The 26,837-nt window shown below is 45.8% G+C and overlaps 2 protein-coding genes across 7 annotated transcripts in view; both read right to left on the bottom strand.

Moving 5' to 3' along the window:
• The window catches only part of CRISPLD2 (cysteine rich secretory protein LCCL domain containing 2), a 31,503-nt gene extending 19,833 nt beyond the window's left edge, over positions 1–11,670 (bottom strand). Inside the window, exons 1-4 of one of the 3 annotated variants that reach the window (XM_064459685.1) lie at positions 11,623–11,670; positions 10,667–10,713; positions 6,334–6,653; positions 894–1,012 (exon numbers count right to left, since the gene is read on the bottom strand). In XM_064459685.1, the coding sequence (XP_064315755.1) occupies positions 894–1,012; positions 6,334–6,576 (362 nt within the window). In that variant the 5' untranslated portion in view covers positions 6,577–6,653; positions 10,667–10,713; positions 11,623–11,670. Of the gene's footprint in view, positions 1–893; positions 1,013–6,333; positions 6,654–10,666; positions 10,976–11,622 lie in introns of those variants that run through there. The other 2 variants (XM_064459684.1, XM_064459683.1) reach the window with 2 other exon arrangements.
• A 7,113-nt stretch (positions 11,671–18,783) lies between these two features.
• Positions 18,784–26,837, bottom strand: part of USP10 (ubiquitin specific peptidase 10) — a 56,671-nt gene continuing 48,617 nt past the window's right edge. For 3 of the 4 annotated variants that reach the window (XM_064459679.1, XM_064459680.1, XM_064459682.1), the window contains 3 exons: positions 24,355–24,499; positions 23,004–23,069; positions 18,784–19,880 (listed from right to left, as the gene is read on the bottom strand). In XM_064459679.1, the coding sequence (XP_064315749.1) occupies positions 19,693–19,880; positions 23,004–23,069; positions 24,355–24,499 (399 nt within the window). In that variant the 3' untranslated portion in view covers positions 18,784–19,692. The remainder of the gene's footprint in view (positions 19,881–23,003; positions 23,070–24,354; positions 24,500–26,837) is intronic. The other variant, XM_064459681.1, reaches the window with a different exon arrangement.

Here is a 26,837-nt window from a genome sequence, read left to right as displayed (position 1 = left end):
TCTCGAAGGCTTGTAGGAGAGCCAAGAACAGCCCGATCTTTCAACTTTGTTTCCAATGGATTAACCACTCTACTTTCCAATCATTATTTAACTCTGCCAACAAAAACTGGCCCGATTTTTGTATCGGGCCAATTTCACACCAGCAAATTTCCATTGCTTTCGACCAACTTCTACCTGATTTACAACAAGCATAGCTGCATTTCCACTCATTAGGGCTCCTAAGCATGTACAAAGCAAGCTTAACCTATATCAGGCTTAATGACAGGGGCTTAACAGTAAACAAATTTCACCCTTAGGCGGAGAGGCAAATCCATTTGGAAGCCTAACTTCAGCTTTTCTAACAACTCTGGGTTAAAAACCTTCCCCAGGAAGTGAAAAATAATAAAAAAAAATCTGCAGGTTGGTTTCAGTAAAGATAAATTAGGAGCTGGATAAATATTTATGGGAAATGCAGCAAGAAATAATGGAAAAGTTTACAGCAATGAATTCTGAAATCGCAGCTGAGTCCAGACATTGCTCCTGAGAAACTTCAGCTTTCAGGTGGTTCTCAGCATGGTGCCAGAGCCCCCCCAAAACAGCAGAGCAAGGGTTATGGCTTCTGTAGCTGTTCTCTTTAAGGAGTAAGAGTGGCCTCAGGCTCACTACAGCTGCAGTACCCGGAGATACAGCTGATCGGAGTCACCCACATTAACGTCGGTTTGCTGGGAGCAGTCAGCTGAAGATGTTATCGCTGTAACCGTTTCACTGCAGCAATACCAGTTAGCGATCCTCACCTTTTCTCCTGTCTCCCCAGTGCTCTACTAAGCATCAACACGGCAAATCTTTCCAACTGGCTCTAAAGGGGGATCCATCAATTGCTCTCTGCAATGAACCCGTAGCACCCCGACTCTTACCTGCCCCAGTGAACCGCCAAGTTCTGTCCAATTGACCTGATGAGGGCACTAGGCCCATGGTCCCAGATGCACTCCTGAGCCCAAGCATGGGCTGATCTTTCCAGCTCATCATCCCAGGTCTGCAGGGTGTGGGGAGAGAAAAGAACAGGTCAATCTGTCATCTCAGGCTTAGTAGATCAAGAGACTCAACCAACAGCAATTAGAGGAGAGGGACTAAATTACAGCTCACCCCTGGTGTCTGTCCTTGTAATGCCAGCACATTTTAATGACGTGCCCTGACCTAAAAGCAAGTTTCTCGGGATGTCCCCCTGCCATGGAAATGCAGGGCATTAGAGGGTCTATTATTTTTCCTGCTTGATGTCATGCTGCTTAGGAGATACTTTGCAGAAAACAGATGCGGTAAGACCTGAAGAACCCATCTAGACTATCCACCCTAAAACACAAAACTTTCTTTGCAGGTGTTTTTCTAATCTGTTTTACAAAAAAACCCAAAAAATCAAGGACAGAGATCGCAGTGCTTCCTTGTGACACCTATTTCTGAGATCTGCAAAACTTCTAACACCCGGTCAGTGCTCTGACGTAGCTGCAGCGTGATTTTCCATCCATGCCCTTAATACCAGGACTTTTCCTGGCTTTCCCATCAAGGGGCACTCCAACAGTGGACGTGCTCCTGCCCTTCACTACCGACACAGGTGGAGATTTTTGGCCCAACAGCCTGAGCAAGGCGTGCGGGTCTGAGCCTCCCAGTCCCATCTCCCCTTCTCCTTCCAGACTAACGGCTGAGCCCGCCGATGGATCCAGCCAAATTTAACAGAGGTGGCAAAGTCGCAGAGCTGTTGAGCTAATATCACTCTCACTGACACAGGCATCAGGTTAGAAGTGACAAACCCCATCAATGCTCCTGCTGAGGGAAGGACGTTGGTGTGAGACCAGTCCTCATAGAATATCACCCAGCTGTAAGCCAAACGAGAGCTCAAACATGTTACAAAGGTAAATAGGAAAGCAGGCTTCATTGCCTCCGCTGCCCAGGAGGTGTATTTGTTTTAAAGGCCAGAATTGCTGGACCCAGTAGACAGTGCCCTGAATTCATTGTGTAATTACTGACAGCTGGTCTATTCAGAACAGTCCTTAGAGGATAATTCATTGGGATTAAAATATTACCGCACATTCCTACAAATAAAACCAAAGAGAAGAGAGGTTTTGTAATGCGTCTCCAGCCCATTCACGTGCCAGCTCAAGATTATGTCCTCTTTGGACATTTACCATCACAACCAGCTGGTCTTTCCAAGTCCTGTCTTCTCCAGAAGAAAAGCAACTTCTGATCTCAAACATATCAAAGGACCTGTCAGAGCCTGTTTGGAGGACTGGAGGGCATTTAGGCTCTCAAACACATTTAAAAAAACATCAAGTGCTCATTTCGAGTAAGTAGCTGAGCACAGTCTCGGGCAGTTATAACTGGGATGGGGAGGGACCGCATGTCCCTGGCTAAGACGACAGGAAAATGCAGTGTCTCCTGGAACTTGGTGTGTCTACACTATCTTCGTAAGGCAAACATGAGCTCATCTAACTGAGCTAACAGCCCAGACCTCCGAGAACAGCTTATCATTAAGCATGCTCAGCAACCCGAATTCCAACAACATCCCAGAGCTGCTCTGACCTCATCAGCTTGGCTTTGAACTGACCGGTGGCCGAGAAAATTCATGTCAGCCTGCAAAACCCCGTGCAGACACAACTCTGACAGAGGGAATGAAACCATTTTCCGTCTCAGCCCTCCAGCTCCTTGAAGGTATATGGGATCTGACCCACCACACACGTTTCCAAACCTCTGTTCAGGCAGAATATTGCAATTGTGCCTAGACACACAACTTCTTGTGGTCTCCCACTTTCTGCACCAGGCAATGACCAGCCACAATTCACCTTCCCATCCAACACATAAGCCACAGAAGCTCTCCCAAGACGTTATGCGCTGCTAGTACTTCAGACTTCCTAGCAGAGCATGATTCCCTGCAGCCTCAAAGGCAGAAGCATTCCAAATCTCTTAATTTAATGCAGAGACGTTATAAGCAATAGGCCATTAAATGGAAATTGATGTGAACATATGCATTGCATCTTCCTTTGATGCCTACGGACAAAATAAATGAACTTGGACAAAAGATATTCAACAGGCAATTGGGAATGAGCTATGTCTTTACATGGCTTTGTGCTTGATGAGTAGACAAGCTCATTTCTGCGGGCATCAGATTACAAAGCCATCCCATTTAAATTAGAGCAGTTATTTGCCTCTTGCTTCTCAGACGTGAATGCGGTCAGGAGGCTAGAATTATTTCAGACCAATAAACATATCCAAAAAATGAGATTTCAGACTTTCCCAGCTATGCTTGCAACAAGTCTTTATGCCAATATTCAAAGCAGTATCTAGGAAGACTGCTGAAGCCAGAGGGGCAGTGTACATCTATGCTCAGTTTCCCTCTCAAGCAGAGACTGAGAAGCCTTTGGTTATGTGCGATTCCAAGTGATTTAGCACACGGACTTTCTTTTTTACTCCTGCAAATTTGTAATGGCCTTTCAAAGCACAGTATTCACCGTACATGTTAGATACATGCACGGCATACACACACTATACTACACTTTGTAGGTTCAGATTTAATAAGAACTTACTCCACAAAGAGTCCATTTACTCAGCCTAACTGGTTTGTAAACCTAGCCCTGGACACATGAGTTGCAGTGATCCGGTTACTCACTCTTCTTTCTCCCCAGCTTAGACCTTCTGCAATACTGACAATTTACTTTTAAAAGTGGTGTGACAGTCCAGGACTGACAGGTCCTGGCAGAAGCTTGGACATGCTTTGCTAACCCACACAGAAATACTATCCTGTCTGGACAAGGAAAGTCACCACCCTACAGTTTAGAGGAAGGATGGATACCCTATACAGGAAAGCAAGCTATTTTCCTTCCAGCAATCTGTACTGAGAACAATTTTGTTTTATCCAGCTGTCTTTCAGGTCTCCGCAAGAGGAAAGATTTCTGCCTTTCATGACTGCTGAAAACCATCTGACTAAGCCATCTTAAAAGGTCAAGATGTCTTAGGAACTATTACGTCCTTTTTACTCCGAGTTCATTAACGAGGCGTGTATTTTGGTCCTGGCACCCATCCACTGCTGTGACCGCTGTTATAGAGTCCCAAACACACAGTGGAAGTGTCAATCGTAAAGCTGTTATAGGCGTCAAGGTAATGCTGTGTTTGACCAACTTAGGAAGACGTACACTGCTCACTCATTTTCCATTAACACTGAATACTTGTGCTAGCTTTCAATTAATTATACAAACCCAGCAGCAGAACCGTTTCTTCCTTCTTTTCTTCAGTCCACGTCACCTTTATCCCTTATACATATATATATAATTCTTTTGATCTCCAGATAAGTCATGGGACTCACTGTGTTATTGCTTTCTTATTAACAGCCTCCACTGGCTAAAGTTCATCCTGTGGTAGGTAAATGTGTCCCTTTCCTGGAATACATTAGCTCCCCTTGCCGCTTTTAGATAAGTCGGATACGGAGCTAGGAGAAAGGACTTTCACAAGGCAGTGTTTGGAGGTTGATGGGCAAGAACAAGTTCTACCTACTTATCCACAAATTAGCACCACACGTCACCTGTGATGCACCACACAGGCATCAAAGGAAGAGAGGAAAGTTTATCTACGGTACTGAAGACAGACCATCCTCTTAAACGAGTCCAAATGAGAAATGTCCTATGCAGAACAAAGGATTAAAGTGAAATTCACATTCAGAATATAGCCAGCATTTCCAAGTAATGTTGGGTAAACACGAATACATGAAAGGCTGATTATAGCCTGTCCAAGTAGCACCATCTCATACTCAGCTTCTTTCTTCACAGCATATAAGGCCCTTTCATTTACCCTCAATCGCCCATAAAAACCACTAGAAAAGCACACTGAGCAAAGGCAAACATAAAAGCGTAACCACGCTGCAAGCGTAAACAGCGGTCGGCCCGTGGACAGTCCGCAACGGCCGCCCTCTCAGATCCTCAGAGCCAACCAAAACACATTTGGCTTTCTCATGCTTTGTGTTTACTTTCTGGAAATTAACCAAGTCACCTCTTCCCCGGCAGTACCTTGCCGGCAGCCTGCAGGATAGCGTGAGAGCCCGCTGGGAGAGATACAAAGCACCGGTTCTTAGAAAGGCGTGCGATTTCTGACAAAAGCGGGACGAAAGACCAGCGGTGTGAATGCTAACGAGGACCAGCTGATGGACAGGTGACCTTCCCTACTGTCCTCTGCTCTCCCTTCTCTTTTTCTCTTCCCTGCAGTCACAAAAGGCAGGGTTTTCCATTTGCAGTGCTCATTTCAGCACAGCTGGCAAACAATTTTGTATTACATTTAGTGTGCTATTTCTTTTACCCTTTTAAACACGGTCTTAACAAATCATTAATCATTTAATCTGTCAGCAGGAGCACATAGTTGAAGTCAGGCTAGTTTCGGACATAACGATATTTGCACAGTGGGAAAAGGCACACGCGCACACAAAAATTATTTGCCTACATCATTTTCTGGCCCCACAATATTTTGATGGCCTGTCAAAAATAGCTCAAAGTAGGGTCTCTGGCATCAGGTGAAAAAAACCTATTCATCTGAATTGTTGATGGCAAAGCCCTATTTCATACTCATACTTTTAACTTCTCCCTCTGAAGTGGGAGAATACATTGACCAAACTTTTACTTTGGTTTCTTGAACTAGGAAAAGCCAATTGCACTGGCCCATCCACCCGTGAACTCCCAAAGTCTTTCCAGCCATTGAAACTCTTTGCAGATGGAACCACGTTTCTCAAGCCCTGTTTCTCCAAGGCACTGAGCAGATTCCCAGCAGCTTTATGGATGCTTGGCTCACACCAATAACCTCTGGTGATCGGCGCATGGCAGAAGGGCAGATGCTACCTCCAGCTTTGGGCAGTAGCTGATGGCAATCCAAAGACCATCCGAGGTTCCTCTGAGCAGACCGTGGTGTCCCGAAACACCAGTCAAAATGGTCTAAAAGCTTCCACAGCAAGAACGTGGGTTTAAACACTAGGGAAAATGTGATGCTTTTATGACATTAAGGTAATGGAAGAACCTGCTGAGGCAGGCTGTGGAATTGCCATCACTGGAGATGCGTCCAGGGCTGGGCCAGATGCTACTTTATGAATAATGGAACCAGTCCTGAAACTATGCAGCGGATGGACTCGATGACCCATTAGTGGCCCTTTCCAACCAAAACAGTCCAATGATCTAAACCATCATTCTCTCCAGCATGAAACTGCTCCAGGAAACCTCTTGAGAAAATCTTACTTCAGAGGAAATTTGCTACACCTCTTGCACCATAAGGAAAATTACAATAAAATAAAATAATAAAGTAATACTACAGTTAGGTATCAGGATCTAGACTCACCATGTATTCCATATTAGAGGCCACTGGGTACACCTGACCTCTCAGTTTATTGTGGAGCATCAATATCTCCTGTCTGTCTGAGAATAAAATAGCTCTCTTGGATCTGGAGTGAGTTTCCCCATCCTGATATTTACTCAAAATGCTCTCCAGGTGACTTGAGTTGGGCAAGATAAAGCATTCGGCTGCCTTTGTCAGGAGCAGTACACATCCAAGAGGGAGGATCCAAGGCAGGACAGGATTCATGCCTCCTCCTCTCCAGCCAGCAGAAGCGGAGACGAAGATGACTGTAGGTTTTCTTGCAGAGACTCCTGTGGCTCAGCCTGGATTTTGGGGAGAAGCAGACAGTCAGAGCAGTGCCAGAGAAGCTCTCAGTGCATATGGCCCATGCTGAGGAAGCCACACAACCCAGATTTTTTACTTGAAAAAGGGTGATGCCGACACTCTAAGCAATTATCATTCACCGCAGCGACAGGAAGACCCCAACGCCACCACCGTAAGTTGTACTGGGAGCGAGCATTAGCCAGGCAGCACTCGGGCACGGCGGCGGATGCCTTCTCCACCAAAGATGCCAGGGGTGCAGGTGTCGCCCAGCAGCGCCCAGCAGCTCTGAATAATCCCAGCTCCATCCCTTCACAGGCGGGAAAGGGAGGCATTCAAAGCTCTTCGCCCAAAGACCAGCCATTACAGTAGAGAACGGATATGAATAAAAGGGAAAGTAAAATTCCCAGCGAGCCAGATTGCAGAGGTCAGACATCAGCAAGAGCTATTTCGGAGGCCCCGCTCTGCCAATAGACTCCAGCAGAGCAGCTGCCAGACTCCGTGAAAGCGGCTGTTTATGTGAAATGTCACCGTAACGTCGAACAACCAAAATCCCTGCTGGCGAATGACGCACCGAGGTGTTCTCACTGACGCATCGCTTTACGGCGGGCGGGAGCGTGGCCAGCGATATGAATTATGGCAGATCGGGAGAGGAGCCAGAGCTCTCACCCTCCCCCCGCCAGAAGATTAGGTGTTCCCACGCATGCTCGGTCGCCATCAGCACCAAGGGCTTGGAGAGATGGTCTCAGTTTGGTCTTTAAGGGGTTTGAATGGCTTCATTTAATCCCCATCCCCTCCCTTGCTCCATGGTGCTCCCATTCCACCTGCCATTTCCAAACCCCTCCTCCCTTCCTCTCCCCCCACCCCAACTTCCCTGTCTAATGAGACTTGTGTGTCTTGGCTGGTTTTATTTAGATCATGAGCTGTTCAGGAAAGGAAATATGTGCTGCTGCATGGCTCTGCAGCACCTAGTGCTCTTTAGGTGGGATCCAAGAGCCACCAGAGCAGAATCTATCCATCGGGGGCAATTAACATCCGTACGGGTGGTGCAAGCACAGCATACTCTCTCCTTGAGGCTAAATTTTGGGAGAAAGCTTCCCCATCCCCATCTTCAATGCTAGGTGAGGACCTAGTTTTGTCAGCATGGTTAAAAGACATGCTGAAAGCGTTCTTACGCAGCGTCAGGAAATAAACCCCAGATTAGAAGGAATTCTTCGAGAAGTTTCAGCCCAGCGACACGGGATTTGGACATACTGGGTCCGGATGAGTTGGAAACCATCCAAGGCAGGGAAGCGCCTTCCAGCTGGAAAATCTATGCTCGTGCATGAAGTCCCAAACCCCTGTTCCCCACACCCAGCCCAACAGCATCGGCAGAGGACAGTGGCAAGCACAAGGTACTGTGCATGGGTGGGGACCCCCAAAAAACTCTGAGGCCGTTGAGAAACGCTGAAAATACGTTGGCTGTCTACACAAAAGAAACAAAGTCCCTTTTTGAGGCTTCTTACTTGTACTGTATTAAGGCAGATGAAAACCAGCTGCCCTCAGCCTCTCTCCAGGCAGAGCATTAAGCCTTCGCCTTGGTAGAACAATGCAGGAATAGAATTTGCTCAGTTTAGGTAATGGCTTCTCATTATTTCCTGCTCTGCAGAGCAAGTCGAACACACTCGCCTTGTCCCCAGCTCCAGGCACACCTGAAAGACAGGACGTTCGGTGGCACTGGGACAAATATCGCTTTAACCTCATCCTCTTCGCAGCCCTTTGTTGGCATTTGCTCCCCCCGCGCCAAGCAGCAGCCCAACCTTCTAACCCAGCTACAGAAGGGTAGGGAAAGCAAAACGAGCTGTTGCTTTTGTAGACTGTCTGACCCAAATTCAGGGAACAATTCCTACTTTGAGGCACTTCCCGAAGAGTTTAAAAATAGATGCTCTGCCACAGCCGTTTACAATGTGGCCATTTAGCACAAGCAATTTTAACTGCAGCTTGCCCTGTAGGTAGAGCAGGCAGGAACAGACAGCTAATATACGCTGCAGTTGTACCCCGTCATTTGGCCGGGTGCCCTTTGCTAAATAGGAGCCCGTATCCACCACCCATTTAAGGCAAACACTGAACTTACAGAAAGGGCAGCTTGAAAAAAATCAGCTGTAACATCTGAAAGCCCAGAGGAGCTGCCCTGCTCACGGCTACGCAACGAAGCCAGCGCGTCTGGTTTCGTGCCCCAGCCAAAACCTTGCAACAGATGGTGCATTATTCCTCGGGATGTTCTTCCCTGTATCCCATTTGCGAGCAAAGGGATACTAGCACCTCTCTAAAATTAGGTCAATTTGGCACTATCTTCTTTTTCACTTGGGGTGTGCAGGTTCCCCCCGCTCTGCTTTGGCTCGAGGTGGAGAGCACTAAGCATCGAAAAGAAGGATGAAGTGACCAGAGAGGGACAGGGAGCAATGAGCTCCCTGGCCAGATAAATTAAAAGCAGCAGATAGGTGCTCACGCATCAGAAAGCCCTCATCGATTCCAGATGTCTATACGTTTGCCTCGCAACGTCCTCGTGCCCAGGCGCAGCGAAACGCTCGGACGTGTTAAGGCTCAGCCAGCCCAGGTGCCCTGCAGAGCTGCATCAGGGACTCCTCATCGGGGAAGACCGAAATCAGACTGCCTTTGAGCTGGGATTTGACATTATTCAGAAAAAATTATCATCTGACAGTCAGCTGAGGAAGTCTCTGCTGTTGTTTTCAAGGATTCAAGAGGGGCATTAGCACAGCCGCTCCTGAAACACATCAGGCCCTTGATACTGGTGCCAGGTAAACATCTGGGAGCAATCAGAAACGAGTGAGTCAGCAGAAACAGACTCCTTAATGTGCTGTAAAGCCTGTCCAAACTGGGGACAAAGAGGAGGCCTTCTTCTGGGGTCTGAGGAAGCTAAAAAGCAGCACCGGACTTTGGAAAAGGTTATTTTTAGAAAGCTATTTCCCCAGCTAATGGATGGTGTCTGCATTTCACAGAAAGCAGAAGAGTTGGTAGCGTTTGAAGCCTGGCTTGCAGCGCTGCCTGCTAAAGCCACATGCAGGCTGGCTTCTGTAATTCATTATGTCCTCACTTCACCTTATTCCTTAAGGCTATTGATCTTTAACTGCCTCCCTGGTAAAGTATACGAGTGGCTGTCCACTTCTTGGTTAGGGTTGACATTTGCAGCTAAAACATCCCAGGACCTGCAGAGTTATACATGGAACAAGCTGACGAGGTGGGAAAATGAAAGAGTGGGGGACACCAGCAAAGCATCTAAACCAGCAAAGCAAAAGAGACTTAGCCTGGGATCAGCTTTTAACCTGTGTAAAGAAATCCAGTGATAAAGCCACAACATACTTAATGCATTAAACCCCCGGTCATCTGTTTAACCAAGAAGTACACATTTCAAGCTTTGAAGAATTATGCTGGCTTCAAAAGAAAAGCAGGATGACAAATCCCTTGACACAGGACATAACATTGGCTGCAAGGAACACACTGAGCATTCAGCATCTTCAAGGCCACAACATCTGGTTCTTCCATTACAATCCACTCCCACAGAACTGAAGTGGGTGAGTTTCTACCCAAAACCACATGGAAAACCCACTGGTAACAGACACAACATGTGGCGACACCGTGAAATTCCTCTTAGACAGGGCTTGAGAGCAGAGCTGCATAAGCACAGGCTTCCTGGAACAGACTAGAGGTGCCCATGGGTTGCCAGCTCTTAGAGACCGCTACAGCATCCCTTAGATATTTTCTATTTGTATAGAAATCCACGCCTGTACTTGCAAACTCCTCCCATTCACTCAAGATTAGTGTTTATTAATCTTGCATTAACCTCTGCAAAGCGTACATAAGGGAAGCTCAGACAGTATTGTGCTCTTTTATACCAGGCAGGCAACTTTCTGGAGAAGTTACTAAAATCGTGCCTACTTAAACAGAGACATTTCTCGCACATGCCCCCACCCCCCAAAACCACGTTTCAGAAGCAGGGACCGAAGCTTACGCTTACCTCGCCGGGTACTTCCAAGTCCCCAGGAAATCGTAGCTCCTCCAAGCCTGCTTGTGAAAAATAAATTATATATCTGAAATATTTAAACTAGGAGGAAGGGGGAAAGGGTGAAATAAGCCTTAGGAGGTGCGAGGAATGCAAGGTCTCGGCTCAGCAGCTCGTACCAACTGCAGTCTCACAGAGCTCCCCAGTGGTATTTATGCTCTCCAGGCAAAGAGGACAACCCTGGATCATCCTGTTTGGCAGCAGGCCTGTAGTAATAACGAAAAGGGGGGGGGGAAACCACGAAAAGGAGGCAGGAGCAAGGAGCAGAGGGGTGTCGCTTGGGACCTCAGCAGTTTGGAGATAGTCATTGGGGCGCAGCAAATTAGGACCATCCTCCCAAAGGCTGTAACACAACACCCAGGGAGGGGGAGAGGAGGAGGAGGAGTGCAGCCGGATGATGATATAAAAGGCTTTGCTTTCGCCTGCAGTTTGCTTTCAGGCAGAGCTCGCAGCCCGGTGGGTTCCTGGGGGCATGGGAGCATCCTCCCTGCCACCAAGGGGGGCCGCGACACCTCGGTGAGGGGCTCCGGTGATGAGGGAGGAAGGGGGAATTCAAGAAAATGTGGGTTTTTTCGAGGGACTAAAGCCAGCTGTCTTATTTCCCGCTCCCCACGGGAAATCCCACAGCGTGTCCTGGTGCTCCAGGGCTGAGACAGCTCCGCCGGAGCCGCGGGGTCCCCAGGTCTGGCAGCAGGGCTGAGCTGGGTCCAGCGCCGGGCACACCCTATGGCAGTCCCCTTTTTTCCCCAGAGCTGGGTGTTCGGCCGGGAAACGGGGGATTTCTCACCCTCTGCGGTCTGTTCACAAAGCTGACATTCCCCACACACCCCCACGGTTCAGCCCTGCTGCTCCAGCGCGACAGTGAGAGTTACAGAGAATAAGGAAAATAAAAAGTTAGTGGAACATCTCACCTCTTGTGCCGCGCAGCTGATGCCCAAAGAGCCCCAACACTGACCTGGCATCAAACTCCGTGCCTGCGCTTGCAATTCTACGTACAACTGCTGAAACGCGATTTCATTCACTTTGGAAGGAAATGATTGAGCAAAAGACAAGCTGGAAGTTCCTTCCTTTTATTACATAAACAAAGAGCAAAAAACAAACAGGTACCACAAGCAGCAACACGAGGGTATTACAGCACCTCCGCTGCGGTGCCGAGTGCCCGGATGAGCAGGTCTGGGCATCACCACCCACGGGAGCTCCTTGGGGTCCCCATCCGGCAGCGATGCTGGCTCAGCACGTCTCCTGGCACGTACCCAGGATGACCCAGCCCCAGCCCAGGGTAATCCCCTGCAGAGAGGGCACCAGCAACAGCCCAGTACAGAAGCACCCATCTCCTGGCTTTGGCATATCCAAGCAAAGCAGCTACGATTTTTTTCCAAATCCACTGTCTATAGTCCTCTCTCCAAACTCCCTGGGGGGGGAAAAAAAAAAGTCCTTCCATTCTTCTAAACAGTCAATATTTATTTCTTTGAGAAAACCACCAACCGCTGTTACTTACTGTTTACAAGAAGGGAGATTACAAGATACTCAGCAGCTGAGCAGCTTGTTTAAACCCCAGCAGCGCTCAAAAAGCAGAATGACATTTATCAAATTTGTTCAACAGCGCGTGAGCAGAGCGGCAAGTATTGGCAGCTGATAGAGCAACTCCACTGAGCAAAGACGACAAGCCCTCTGAAGTCAGCTCCAAGATATCTCTGCTGATTTAATCTCTTTCACCATTTTCCTGAGAATTTTTCGAGAAGCAGCAGATCCTCATCACCTGGGGTGTATCTTCAGCACCATTTCTGGTCTGCGTCTTTTTAACTGAGTCATAGCTGGGACGTGGGGGAGCCCGTCCTCACCAGTCAGTCCCAGTCCTGCAGCCCAGTATGGCCACGACACCCTTTCTGGCTGCTCTTCCCCACTGGCCACGTTCTCCCAGCTGTATTTACAAAAAGTTTCTATTTACTTCAAAGCAAACTGTGTATGTGAACCGACAACGTATGGTCCAGCGTTTGGACCTGGCAATTCTCCCTTGCTAAGAGCGATTCAGTGTCATTTGGGCAGCTCGCTCCCAAAAAGGCTCCGATGCTGCCACCGACGCGGGCGATTCGAAGACCACTCAGACCTGGGTTGACAGGAGGCTCTGCACTGCTTTACTTTAAAATCACTGTATGCTCCTCTTCCCCCCGCCCTCCCCCTTGCTCCTCTGATTCACTCCGGATCAATGACTCTGCTCTATTTGCAGAAGGTTTATTTCATCAGCTGAAAGATGCTGCAGCAGCCCCTGGTTTCCTAATTTCCCTGAGTAACGAGGGCCAACAGCAATGAACCATTGGGCTCCCACACAGGCTGCCACCCCGAAACCACGCAGCTCCACAGCCCTGAGTCACGGCCCTCAAAGTGCTGTTCACTCCAATTACCAGAAAGTTGAATTAACTCATTTTAAAATCCCAAATACCCTCATACAAATGATGACCAGCACTCAGAGCAATTCAGTATTTTGTAATCTCCGCAGATGTTCCTATGGGAAATAAATCCCTGTGGGACGGTTTGGGCTGTCTGACTTCTCCATCAACCCCGCCGCTTTACAAAGATTTTATTTTTTAATTTCTTTTTTAATATACACTGGTACGGTTTCACTGCGCCAGTCGTTCACGGTGCACGGCCGTGCTTAAGGATGAGCACGGCCCGGAACGAGGCTTTTTATGCACCTCAATTTGTCCTGAGTCAGCAGTTTCAGGTCATACATTTGACCAAAGCCAAAACAATCAGAAGTTAGTTTTAATCATTCAGCGCTATTACCGCCTTGATTATAACGTCTCCATTTCATATGTGGTAAAAGCCACATAAAGCAGGCTGCATATATAAGTATATATTAGGAGAGAAGGCTTTTAATGTAATAGCCAATGAATGGGAAGAAACACAGCTTTCACTATGCCCTCCTAATTGAACACGCAGACAGCACGTCTTGATTTTCAGCTTCAGCTAAATTCCCCTTCATTTCCTACTCAAGTAGTCGCTCCGTAGCGACAGCACCGAATGTCGGTGAAGGCAGAGCGAGGAACGGAGCGGGAGGCTCAAAGCCGTAGTGCCAACTCCTGTTACCGCCTGGTTTTGACGCCCGCTCCGGAACAGCGGGAGTACAAGGGGAATAACGGGGATGAAGCAAAGCCGGTGGCAATAGGAAACGCGCAGAAACTTGGCTGTATTCATGCACGGTGAGAGCGTAACGGAGAGGACCAGCAGCCCCTGAGCTACTCCCAACGGGCTCAGCCACGCTCACGTTTGGGAGAATCGCATCCTCAGCTTCGCTGCCTCCTTGTATTTCCCCTCCCGACGGGGCTTTGCCTCTACTGGAGGATGATGCAGTGGGATAGAGGTGGCCAAGGAACCCCCGCTCACCCGTCCTGCCCTCCTGCAGGGACGAGATGGAGACGCCCCGCTCTCTTGACCATTACATGGAGGCTGCTCCAGCAGATGAATTAATAGCGTGGGGATCGCCAATCACCGGAGCAAAAGCCAGGCATTTACAGATTCACTTCCAAACACAACTAATATTTGGCACTGTGACCCTCTATTTATTCTCTCTTGCTGCTCTACTGTTTTGGGGCAGCCTGGACCGTGACCACCCAGGTTCATCTGCAGCTTCTTTTCCTCCCTCTCATAATTAAGAACATTTCCCCCAACGTTTAATCTGCTGATGATATGCAAGAAAAAAAAACAAACAAGAAACTCCCCCACAAAACTTCCCCAAAGCCTCTGCTGTTTTTTCAGTGCCCAGGTATAAAAAAAAAATGAGGTCAGTAAGACGAGGTAAATAGGCACACAAGCAGCAATTTCAGATATTAACTGCTGAATGTCGGAGGCGCTGCTGACCACGCTAAGCACAAGCGAAACGCCAGCTGGAAACTACAAACCCCCTCGCCTTGTTATGGCAGCTCACCACATCTCCTCGTTACATCTGCAGCGAGAGATGCTGAAACGCGCTTTTAAGAGCAAAGTAACCGGTACAGAGCTGCAGACCGAAACGGTTCAGAAATACTAACCCAACAGTGGGTTTTGGAGATGTCACCCCAAAGGGAGGTGGCGGCTCGCAATCACAAGCTTCGCAGCCGTTACATCTGGTTATTTACTAACAGAAATTCTTTCCAAATTCCTTTGGGTCATTCGAAATAGCCTGGAATAAACACCCCAGAGTCGCACGAATCCCCGAACAACGTGGGAACAGCCACTGCGTGTCACAGGCGTGCTCTTCGTCCCTGGTCAAAACAGGGGAGATTCAGAGTACGTTTGTGCGGACGAAGCCCTTGCCGGCAGCCCGGGAGCTCTCTGAAGTCCGGGCGGCAGCTCTGGAGCCGTAACACCATGCAACTCACGCGTGCTGCCACTGCCCTCTGCTGCAGCGCGTCCCCGGCCCAGCCCGCCTCGGCCGCGGCATCGTCTTGGGGCGATATTGTGGAAAACAGCCCAGTTTCTTAATTAAAAAACACCCGACTTCCCCCCACCCCCAAATACCTTGTGCCTTTGATCACCCTTCTCCCCCACGCCATCAAACCAAGCCCCACGCAGCCCTGGCTTACGGCGCAAGGTTTTTCCAACAGCCTTTTGGACTCGCACACCCCAAGTTTTGAAAACTTTTAGGTCTTTTATAAAAACCATTTCTCAAAACCCAGGTTAAGCATCAGTAAACGACCACGTAAATGTAACGGTGTACGGGGGGGGTCGTGGTGATGGGCGGGGTGTTTTGGGTGTTGTGGTTTTTTTTTCTTTTGCATAATCACTTACAGCCGAAGCAAATAATCAAAAGGCTGCAAAATCCTTGTTTTGCAACAAAGGGGGTTTAACATAGAAAATAAAAATTGTGGTTATGTGCTCACATCAGACTCTTGCCACATACTTTTTACTTTTTTCTCCCTTTGAGTAATAGACTGCAAAAGACGGATTTTAGCAACAAGTGCATTTGTAATATCCTTAGTGAAAAAAATAAAAAAAATTAATACCATCTGAACAACTCCCATTTCATACCAAGAGAGGATTTCAACACTTGCTTTTTAAACCGGCAATTACTCATTGCCGTTTCTTTAAAATAATTAATAACACTTGTAACCTGCTCACGTCAAGTGAAATGTAGAACTGAACATGCAGACTCGGTGCAGCAGGAACTCTGCTGATAGTCTTCTCCAATCCTGACAATTTTTATCACGCCTCTACATGTCTTTTAGGAACAGGAAAGGTCTAGGTTATATACCATAACTTGAGTCCTGCTATAAATTCATTTCCTATTCTCCTACCCCACAGGGTAACGCACAGGACGTAGGAAAAGCCCTTGGGGCTTCCACAGCTGCAAGGGAACGCAGAACCGTACGTCTCAACAGTAAAAAAATACCAAATAGGATGTTCTTAGGACCAAGTTTCTATTAGGTAAAACCGTATTAAGTGATTAAACTGTAATTTAAATACTGTAATACTAATCTATCGCATATGCAGCGACGCTAAGCAAACCTCAGCAGAAGCGCAAGCACGGCTATATGAAATACTGTTAAAGTCTCATTAATTGTACACCAGTTCTTTCTGTCTCATCCTACTCTTCAAATTCTTCCTCTCCTCTTCAACTTTCCCCGTTTTAAGCTATTTCGGCTGTGCTGGACTCCACTCGGAACCGCTCATCGCGAACGGGGGTCGCTCCAGATCGAACACCGTCATTTCTGAAGCGGGGGAGTCACCTATAACCGAGAAGACTCGTTCCGTTATTCACGGGAAGACTGAGACGGACGCAGCGTTTCCTTTCCAGAAGATAACAAAATGCAAGGCTTCAGAGGGCAAAAAGCTGAGCTTCATCTCGGCGCATGTCCCCAAGTCCTGGGAGGGTCTTGCAGGGCCGCTTGCAAACAGCAACCGCCCCCCAAAATAAGATTTTATTATACCTGTATTTCAAATACACCTGTATTACAAACCCATCCGCAACTGGGGAAGACATCGGTAAACTGCGAAGGCTTTTCGCTAGGAAATCCCTCACCGTTAAGAGTCCAATTTGTCTCTACGAACCGTACCTGAGGTCCTACCTGCAATTTTGGGGTAACACGGGTTCAAACTCACCAGCCACCCATCTTTTCCAGTCAAAACCGAAGTTAATTGCAAGGAAGCTGGTATCAAGCCATGTATTAATCACTCATCACCTGCAGTTTTATCTGGTAAGCTTACATTATCAGAAATGTACCCTTTCACAGCGCACTGGAGCTACAGGTAAATATTCAACACAGCCACAAGGAAAAAAAAAGATTTCTGCAGCACAGAAAACTGTTTCAACCAGAGTGCAGAAACAGGACGTGAATAATAACCAGTACAAACCAGTAATTTCCAAATCTTGTTTCTTTCTTCTTTGGAACAACCCCCCCCGCTCTCCCCAGATTTCAAATTCAAAGCGGAACCAGTGTCTCACACCAGGACTGGCTCCGGGGTAATCCCCATCATGGGCGGCCCTGCACTGGGAAACCCCGGCCGCCGGCAGCCCCCTGGCACGCTGCCTCGGCAGCCCTGGCTTCGGGGCACCGTGCCCGGCGAGCAGCCAGGGGCTGAGGTTTTCCCTGCAACTGGTCAAAACCAAAACAAGTTTTGGACAGAAAACGGTTTGGGAGTCGGTGGAATGTCACTGAAATCAAGAAGTGTCTCAGCCACAATTTTCAGATCAGGAAATATTAAGATTTACCGATCAATGACAAAAATCCCTATACGTTTGGATATCCAAAACTGACAGAGCACCAGAACATTTTCTCAGCATCAGGACTGCAGTGGCGATACGACGTTAACGCTGCCTAATAATTCAAGAACGAAACTGAAGATCATCCCCGAGGATCACTCAACTTCGAGCAGAGAGAACAGCCTCGCCCCAGCCACGGGGCCGGCGCTCCCGCTCGCTGCCGGAGCCCGGGCAGCGCAGCCCTTCCTTACGAGCAACAACCTCGCCAGGAGTGAGTCACTGGCAGGAAACCCCCAAGTTCTCCACCATCCCATGAGAGGGTAGAAGTGTCAGAGGGCAAATCAGCAGGGCTTTCTGCAGAAGGTTTTTAATCCACCACAATGAAATTGTGCAAACTGCGGCCATGGTTTCACACCTCCAGCTCCAACTCGCTCCAGGAAGCGGCCGGGAACGACCTTCCCGTCTTCTGGAAAGTGACTAATTGCTGCTGGACTCGGGCAGGAATCACAGAAGGGAAGCCCGCGCCAATGGGCACGTGCCGAAACCTACGGCACTTCCCGGCCGCTCGCTTCTCTTGCGACAGCCAACACCGCTTGTCACCGAAGACCCGCGCCCACCTCCCGGACAGACAGGCCGTTTAAGCTAAAGGAAACCAGCAGTTTGAAGAAACGCTAGAGGAATTTATTGGAACACGGTACCTGTAAAATTAATGCAGCTAATTTTACTTCCATAGATTTGCAGAAAATAACGTTTTTTCCTATATGTACCTTAAAAAAAGCGAACAGTGCTTGGGTCAGGGTATACGCAGCGCAACCTCTCATAGACACTCTGTGCTAAAACGAGCCCTGTTTCACGGCCACAATCCTCACACTCCTGCAATGGTGCACCAGGCACAAACACCATCATCCAGTTAAGGATTAATCAATATATGTATTTTTATCATCTTCAGCATCAGGGAAGGCAACAGGAACCTGATCAAGGAAATACTTTTACCAGAGTGTTCAATGGAAATGTCAGCTGGCCGAAGAGGAGAATACGTTAGTCAGAGGCCAACACCACAGCATGTACCTCAAAACCGTGCAGGGCTCTCACGGAGGATGCAGGTCCCTCGCCTGGCCGAGGGGCTCAGCCCTGGGACCGCCGCGGCCCGCGGGCAGGCGCCGTTCCTGTTCCCGCCTGACTGCTCGCCTCTCCCCGCAGAGGGCGGCTCCACCGCAAGGCCGGACGGGAGCATTTCTCAAGTTACAAGAAGTTGTAAAAGAAAAAATATCACCTACCCTTCGTTGGAGGAAGGCTATCTACGCCTTGTAAAAGCGCTACACAGCGACTTCTCGAGTTTCCAAGGGTAGAATTTACACGTGAGGAAAAAACAAAACCCACGCGCACACACACCTTAAACCAACTTTGTGACTTTTATTGATGGGCGACGACTTTATACTTCTAGATATCACTAAACTGTGTACAGTTAGGAACTCAACATTATAGGAGAGCAGACAGCAAAATTAAACAAAGCAGACTTAAAGAAATATCAATCTTAATTATTTTGCCCATTTTTTAAATTTCATGTACACAGAAGCATAAATGCAGTTTGAAATTTCTTAATAGCAATAAAGTTACAATCACCCATCTATATAGACTAACATCTTAACTCCAAATATTTGATCTGCAATGTGTACTTAAGCAGTTTCTTGTCGCACAATTATTAAAATGTGTCTTCCTATTAGGAACCAGCAACTCTGCATCGTGTACGTTTGTACGTTTTTTGAAGCACGTAGGACCGTTTCTGTCTCATACACATCGGCTCATATTTTACCACTTATCAAAAACTATTGGGGAAGCAGAGAGCGCTTTATTTTTTTTTATATTTTTTTTTTAATTTTTTTTTACTTAAGTAAAGATAAAACATTTTCACAGAAATCTACAAGTTCTGTTGCTGGTGCAGGGTTTTCTTCTACTACGCAATTAGAAAGTGGGAATCAAATGCAAATCCCCTTTTATTATCTTAGGATTCAGCATTAACTCAGATCATTTTTTTTTCTGATTCACAACACTGAGTCTTTCAACCAAGTGACTTCATTCTGCAAAGTCAAAAGTCAACACAAACTATGTTGTGCACAAACCCAAGGTAGTTTCCTTTATCACTCTATCCCATAGTTGCTAGGGAAAAAAGGAAAAAAAAAAAAAAGAAAAAAAGAAAAAAGATTCACTCAAAAGAGCATTTACAGGAGGAAAAAAAAAGTTAGTGATAGTTGGCGTTCTACAAAGCAGGTATCTTGCACACACAGCGTAAAAGGGAAAAGTTTCACAGCAGGTCAACTCGGCGGTAGTACAGGAGGTAGGCTGTGCGTTCTGCAGACGGCTTCACCACCTGGTACTGATTTATCACTTTGACTGCCTGGTCATCGATGCGTAACCAGCCATTGAGACCAATTTGGAAGACGTCTGTAGTGTAATGGCCACCAGTTGCGCTGTTTCCGTGATGATAGACAACTGCAAAGAGAAATTTGTGATGCGCATATACACACATAAATATCCACTGAAAAAGTAAATCAAGGGAAAGAGTCACATAATGCTTTTTTCATAGCATACTTGTGGTTTTACAGATGGTATCACAGAATCATTAAGGTTGGAAAAGACCTCTAGGATCATCAAGACCAACCATCAACCCAACACCCCCAGGTCTCCTAAACCATGCCCTGAAGTGCCACGTCTACATGTTTTTTGAACCCCCCCAGGGACGGTGACTCCCCCACCTCTCTGGGCAGCCTGTGCCAGGGCCTGACCATTCTGGCAGTGAAGACATTTTCCCTCATCTCCAACCTAAACCTCCCCTGACGCAGCTTGAGGCCGTTTACTCTCGTCCTGTCACTGGTGACTTGGGAGCAGAGACCAGCCCCCCCCTCACTCCAGCCCCTCTCAGGCAGCTGCAGAGAGCGAGAAGGGCTCCCCTCAGCCCCCTCTTCTCCAGGCTAAACCCCAGCCCCCTCAGCCGCCCCCCAGCACACTTGTGCTCCAGACCCTGCCCCAGCCCCGCTGCCCTTCTCTGGACACGCTCCAGCCCCTCAAGGCCCTTCTTGTCCCGAGGGGCCCAAACCTGAGCCCAGCACTCGAGGTGGGGCCTCCCCAGGGCCGAGCACAGGGGCCCCATCCCTGCCCGGCTCCTGCTGGCCACACCAGTGCTGACACAAGCCCGGGGGCTGGTGGCCTCCTTGGCCACCCGGGCACTGCTGGCTCATGCCCAGCCGGCTGTCAGCCAGCACCCCCAGGGCCTTCTCCACCAGGCACTTCCCAGCCCCTCTGCCCCAGGCCTGGGGCGCTGCCTGGGGTTGGTGTGACCCAAGGGCAGGACCCGGCACTTGGCCTTGTTGGACCTCATAAAACTGGCCTCAGCCCATGGATCCAGCCTGTCCGGGTCCCTCTGCAGAGCCCTCCTGCCCTCGAGCAAATCAACACTCCCGCCCAACTTGGTGTCATCTGCAATACAGATCATCTGTATTAATTGGCTCAGGCAAGAATCTTTAAAGTGTTCAGTGCTTGCTTGGTCATATTTGATGCTATGTAATATTAGTAATGTTTCCTCAGCATGACAAATCTCATTATTCTAAAAGGAAGTTTATGTAAATTCAGAATCAAAAACACCAAATTGCTTTTTGCAGCTTCCTAGAGGGCAGTCTGGGAAGGATTTCCCTCAAAGGCCATCGCAAGAGCACAGCACACCCTTCAGAGCTTCCAATAGGTACTGCCACGCTTCGCAAGGTATTCTAAAGCTATACATTCACTCTGTCTGCTGATGGCAACAGTGTTTTATTGAAACTATTTGTGTGGGGGAAAAAAAAAGAAAATCAGGTATAACTAGGTAGTAGTCTATAGAAAAAAAACCAGGCAAGGCTTTTCAAACAGCATTGATTACAAATGTAAGCAGTTATTCCCCCTCTAACCATTCGTTTTGTCTTAATTTTATTCTGAAAATAGGATCTATTGAAGTGCCAATCTATACGTTTCACATTTATTAGTTCATGGTAACCTCCTTAATAAAATCGAACACCTCTGATTAACTGCTAATGCTGCTACTTCCAAGACAGAATCAAACTGGCTTCTATCCCCAATTATCTCCCTTGTCAGAAGCGTTCTGCAGGCAATATGTCTCAGCTCACCTTGCACAAATCAAACCCAAAGCTTAACGCTGAGCTCTCAGTGCTAGGTGCGGCAACGGCCTCCAAATGGAAGAGATCTTTTATGGATGGAATTCTAAGGATGCACGTACGAAACTGCCTTTAGCTCCTAGGCACGTGAGAGCCCATAACGTATGCTTCACAAGATCAGATAAAGAGCTGAACGAATTGCCGTAACTGACACAGGAGCAGAAGTATATAATTATGGAATTGTTTACTCTCTTTTAGACTAGAGTCACACTTCTATGAAAATAAACATTCTAGAATAATGTAAGCAAAGCAAAAAGGCAGAATATACTAATCTATATGTTTTGGGGAAATTAGGAAACAGATCTTTTTACAGTAACTTAAACTTGTATTATTGATGTCCTAAAATTGTTACATAATTAGGCAAATCCTTATCTGAAACTTAATTCTTCAAAAGCTTGCTTTAGTAATTTAAAATTCATCCACCAAGCTCAGTTTCTGTGGATGAGAAGTCCTAGGCTGGCAGAAGACTGGAGTATTGTACTTTTCCATAGAAGGAGTTAGAAAAAAATTACGGCAGTCACACATTTTCTTCAAGCCACCTTAAATACTCCGTCTAAACTTGCCCCATGAAAACCACTACCAATAAAGAAAAATTTACACTGCCAGAAACAGTCCTGAATTTCCACAAGAGACAGGTATGTTGTTTCCTTCTGTAACCTCAGCGGTCACAAAACTGGATCCAAACCACCAAGTCACACAAGGCCACCAGTACGGGCACAGATTTGGTGACGCAGAAGTTAAGACCTCCGGTTCTCCCATTTCTTATGTTCTCCTGACGCCAAGACAAATAAGCAGGTGCAAATCATAAACTGTGTAGGAGTTTTAAACTTCAGGAAATTCATTACTGCCCAGAGACCTTTCGTTCCGTATTAAAACGCTCCTTCCGAATTCTTACGTGAGCTTCCAATCTTAACTACCAATTCAGGTATTTCCTATACATTGCAGACGCTCTTAAAAACATCGCTTCCTCACACAAAAATCATCTACTCCAAGTTAAACTTTTCCACCTACAATATGCTACTCATACCTTGCCAGCAATACTCATCTTGAGGGTTCAAAGGGATGCAAAGCCAGCATTGAAACATGATTCTGAGAACACGTGGTGTATTTTAGGCATAGTTATATTACAGCTGTATTTCAGCTTCTGCTGATATTTTGCAGGGTGGGTCAGAGAACTGTTTTTGCACAAAGCTGGGTCAATGTGATATATAAATACAGATATAACAATATATGCATGCATGTAAATATGCAAAAAACCCCACTAAATACAAGAATTGGACACCCACAAGCTACTTCAGCATAATTTTAAAGAAATTATTTTATCTAAGCCAGGAAACTCCAGTGTTTCTAGCGTTCTACATGCAGAATTTGTATTTGCAATACAGGGACTAGAGGCATATAGAGTAAATACCTGCAAAGAGCCGGTAGGTTCTTTGGCCTTTAAAAATTTTACTTTTCACACCAGGAGATAGTAGCTCTGGAGGAGGGAAAAAAAGTCACAAAGGCAATAGTTAGCAAGCTTAGAAATTCAAATTTCAAAGGGATCAATTCTTTCTAAGAGAAACCAACACTTCCATAAAGGAGAAAGTTTTAATTAGAATGTCTTCTGCAGCCTTTAAAGAATGGTTCTGATAGCTGGTAATCAAGGGAATGAATTTTGAGGTTTGTTGAACACTAACATTTATGGTAGGCTCAAAAAGACCATAAAACAAAACAAAAAGACCCCCCAAAACAACAACAAACAACAACCTGAAGAATTAGAGGGCAAAAGATCGGACTACTCATTTTTTCCCTTTCATTCCTGCTGTCAGACAATGACAAAATCCATCTCAGATTACAAGTCATACTACGACCATTTTTGTTAGTCAAGGTAAACTGAACTAGTTCTACAAATATCCATTCTTTAAAGAATTTTTAAAATAAAATATTAAGTAAAACAAAAGGGTACTGTCCGACCAAGTACACATCTCACTTGAGATATGAATAATCACTAATTTTATTTATTTTTTTTCCTATTTGAACTCCTGGCTGGCTAACAGCCAATTTGTCAGATCAAAACAAAATGCATTTAATTTTGCTTCAGACGCTGGATTATATGCAAGCTCTCACACTTTATAAAATCAGTGTCTCTTAAAATATTTGTTAAAGAACTTTGTTTTTTAACCTCTGAACTACGGCTTACTTGTCTGCCTCCAGGCTGCATTTTCTATAAAATGTCCAGTTTCCTTTCAATAGCCACTGTTATTACAATAATTTGCCACTTCTGTGAATGAGATTTGTGGCAAAAGTATCTATTACTTAGCAACAGCCGTGTGTAGGGACATGCCCCTCATTCAGCAGGATCACTTCCGATATTTGTCCGTAGCAGTCTATATAACCTTCCTCCTTAAATCTGCAGGAACCTCTTATTTGGCCAACCCAAAGTCTAGGATGAGGCAAAGGTTCTAAGATCTTTCAGCATAATGTTCTTTGCAAAATGAATGCCCAAATTCATACACAGGCAACATCAGGGTTGGCAAAACTGAATCCAGAAACCGAAATATATTCTTTTTATGAAGGGGGAAGAAAAAAAAACCAAAACACCACACACAAAGAAAAAAGAAGCATACAAGACACTCATCCAAATTACTAAGTTTCCAGACAACAATGGAGAAATCTTGTGCACAAAGCTGGGAGCAAAGAAAACAAACACAGATACCCCTAGGAAACACAACATTATCTTTTCCTGAGAGAGGGGGAAATTCTGTTAAAAAAATCTTTACCTTTACTAATTTCCAGATCAACAGGATACTCAATATTCTTGATAAGCTTCTGGCATCCACCAGTTTTCTCATATACAAACCGCTTGAGGTGTAAAACAAGAACGGGGGGGAGTTCTTCCAATGTCACTCTTCGGCTGATCTCCACCTATCACAGACATAGAACAAAGATGAAGAAAACCTAATTTTTTTGTTAACTGCTCAAAATTACTCCCTTTAAAAGAGGAATGAGTAGTTAATTTTAAATACTCTAGCAGAAAACACACAGATTTTTAAAATTAGTATTAATTTATGGTAAACACTGCAGTTTATGACTTAAAGCACAAACTGTTGTCTTTAAGGAGAACCCCAATACTCTTTAGTAGAAGCTAACATGTTGAATGTCTGTGCTCATTCTAGGTACTGCAGTACTAAAAGCACCTTGCCAGAGATTCCCCAGGAGAAACTCCTCATGAAAGTTGAGTCATTAGTAATATTTAGCAAGCTATTATACTCTAATCAGAGGTCAGTAACTTATACCACATGCTGCTGAATTTGGAGAACTCTGAACTGTAGAAGACAAAGTATCACACCTCAGTACCTGAGGCAAAAATTTTATTTTCTAAAAGCTATTTTCATTTCTAAAAGCTGATGCCTTGTTACAAAAAGCTAAATAGAAGGAAAAACAAGAACTAATCCAAATCACTTCTTAATTTTCAACAGGGAAATTAACTACAATAAAAGAAGACTCTCTATAAAGCAAAGGGAAACTACTAAAATAAAAGATTTTGGTGTAAACACCTAAATCCACGTTTATCTTGAGAAATTTCATTGAACACTGCAGAACTACTGATTTAAATGCAAAAGCAACTACTCTGCTAAAAGGTTTGAATGCTGTGTCGCTTTCAAGACTGCCCTGAGCGCACCTCGCCATTCCCTGCTGAAGTACTAGTTTCTACGACAGACTTCTCCAGTTTAACCTGGCACTACCTTTATTCCCCCCTTCTCATCAAAAGAATCCTAAAACACTGTTGAAAAAACACGTTCTCACAATGGGGTATCATTAAAATGAAGACCCATTCACAGCAGGGACGACAATGGTTAATATAGTAAGAGATTAGTACTGCAACAGTTAAAAAAAATATTTTCCATTAACCAGAAGATATTTATCACTCAAGAAGTTCCTTGAAAAACAAAGTGAGCTGTTATGTGGGTTATGTAAAAGTGATTTTGCCATCACGATCAGCTGTAACAGAAGTGATCAGCAATTAAAGACTTCTCGTTTAAAAACAAAAAGTATGCTGGGTTCTTGAAAAAGGTTCTGAAGAAAACAGAGAGAAAAATGAGTTACAACCTCACTGTTCTCTACTAAATCTTTTTTTTTTTTCAATAGTTATAACCAAATAATCCACAAAGTTACTGTCTGAAAACCTAAAGTTGGACTCAGAATTACAGAACAAAAATGTTTTGCCTTCCCAGAAATTATGACAGAAAACCCCCAAATCTCAAAAAATCTGCTTTAGGCTTTTTTTTAATTGAGAAGAATCTCTTTATTTTAAATCATCAGCATATTATTTTTCAATACAGGGCCCAAGCTCTGCTAGAATCTATGAAGAGTAGAATAGAAACTCATGGGGAAAAACTGTTACCTTTTTCCAAGCTTGAAAAGTAAAACCTCTTATGACGCTGAAGCAAGCAGATTTTGTAGGGTACTTGACTTCCTCATGGATCTGAGCTGATCTAATTTACAAGAAGTAATTCTACATTTAAAACAGAAATAGTCTCTACAAACTGTAAAGTTTCACCTGCATCTTACCGGTTCAACCCATCAAACCCCTGCAACAGTGGCAGCTTCACTGAGAACTGAGAGGTGTTTTGGGTTTGTTTTTTGTTTGTTTTTAAACCAGCAAGCCAAACCCTGTCTTTTTCCATTCAGCAAGTGCCTAATGGTGCTCATCTCCTCAATACCCTCGAAATACCATGCAGAGTAAGAAGTTAGAAGGCAAAGTCTGAAAGGGAAGATGGCAAGAAGTTCACACAATTCTTTGATGAACTCAGGAGAACATGCACATCCCATGCATCTCAGCATGAGCTTCTGCCTTTAGGAAGCAAAGAGGTTTTATAAAGAGGAAAAAAAATATATACTTGATTCACCCTGTTACTGTTATCTCAAGATTTTCCTGTATTGAGTCTTCTAACCTCAAATCTGAAGCCTTTGAGTATTGTGCAAAAAGAACTTAACAGCTCCCAGCCCAGACCAGGAATGGATGATGCTGAAGAGCGTCACTGCAGCGGTTTAAGCAGCTGCTGTTCTCCACCGTCAGTAACTGGGCTGGCACATGGAAACAGATGCCAGCACCTCAGCTGCACGGCTCCATACTAGCTTAAATCACAGATCAAAGCAGTTTTGTGTTATGGTGCCAGACTGAAGAGCAGCAGCTGAGGAACAGGCGCATGTTCTGCTGTCCCGACTGTGAAGGGGCCCTGATTTCTGGCAGCAACATTAG

Source organism: Phalacrocorax carbo, chromosome 8 (assembly GCF_963921805.1).
Source record: "Phalacrocorax carbo chromosome 8, bPhaCar2.1, whole genome shotgun sequence".
Lineage (NCBI taxonomy): Eukaryota > Metazoa > Chordata > Aves > Suliformes > Phalacrocoracidae > Phalacrocorax > Phalacrocorax carbo.
This window is presented reverse-complemented; position numbering and strand designations above follow the sequence as displayed.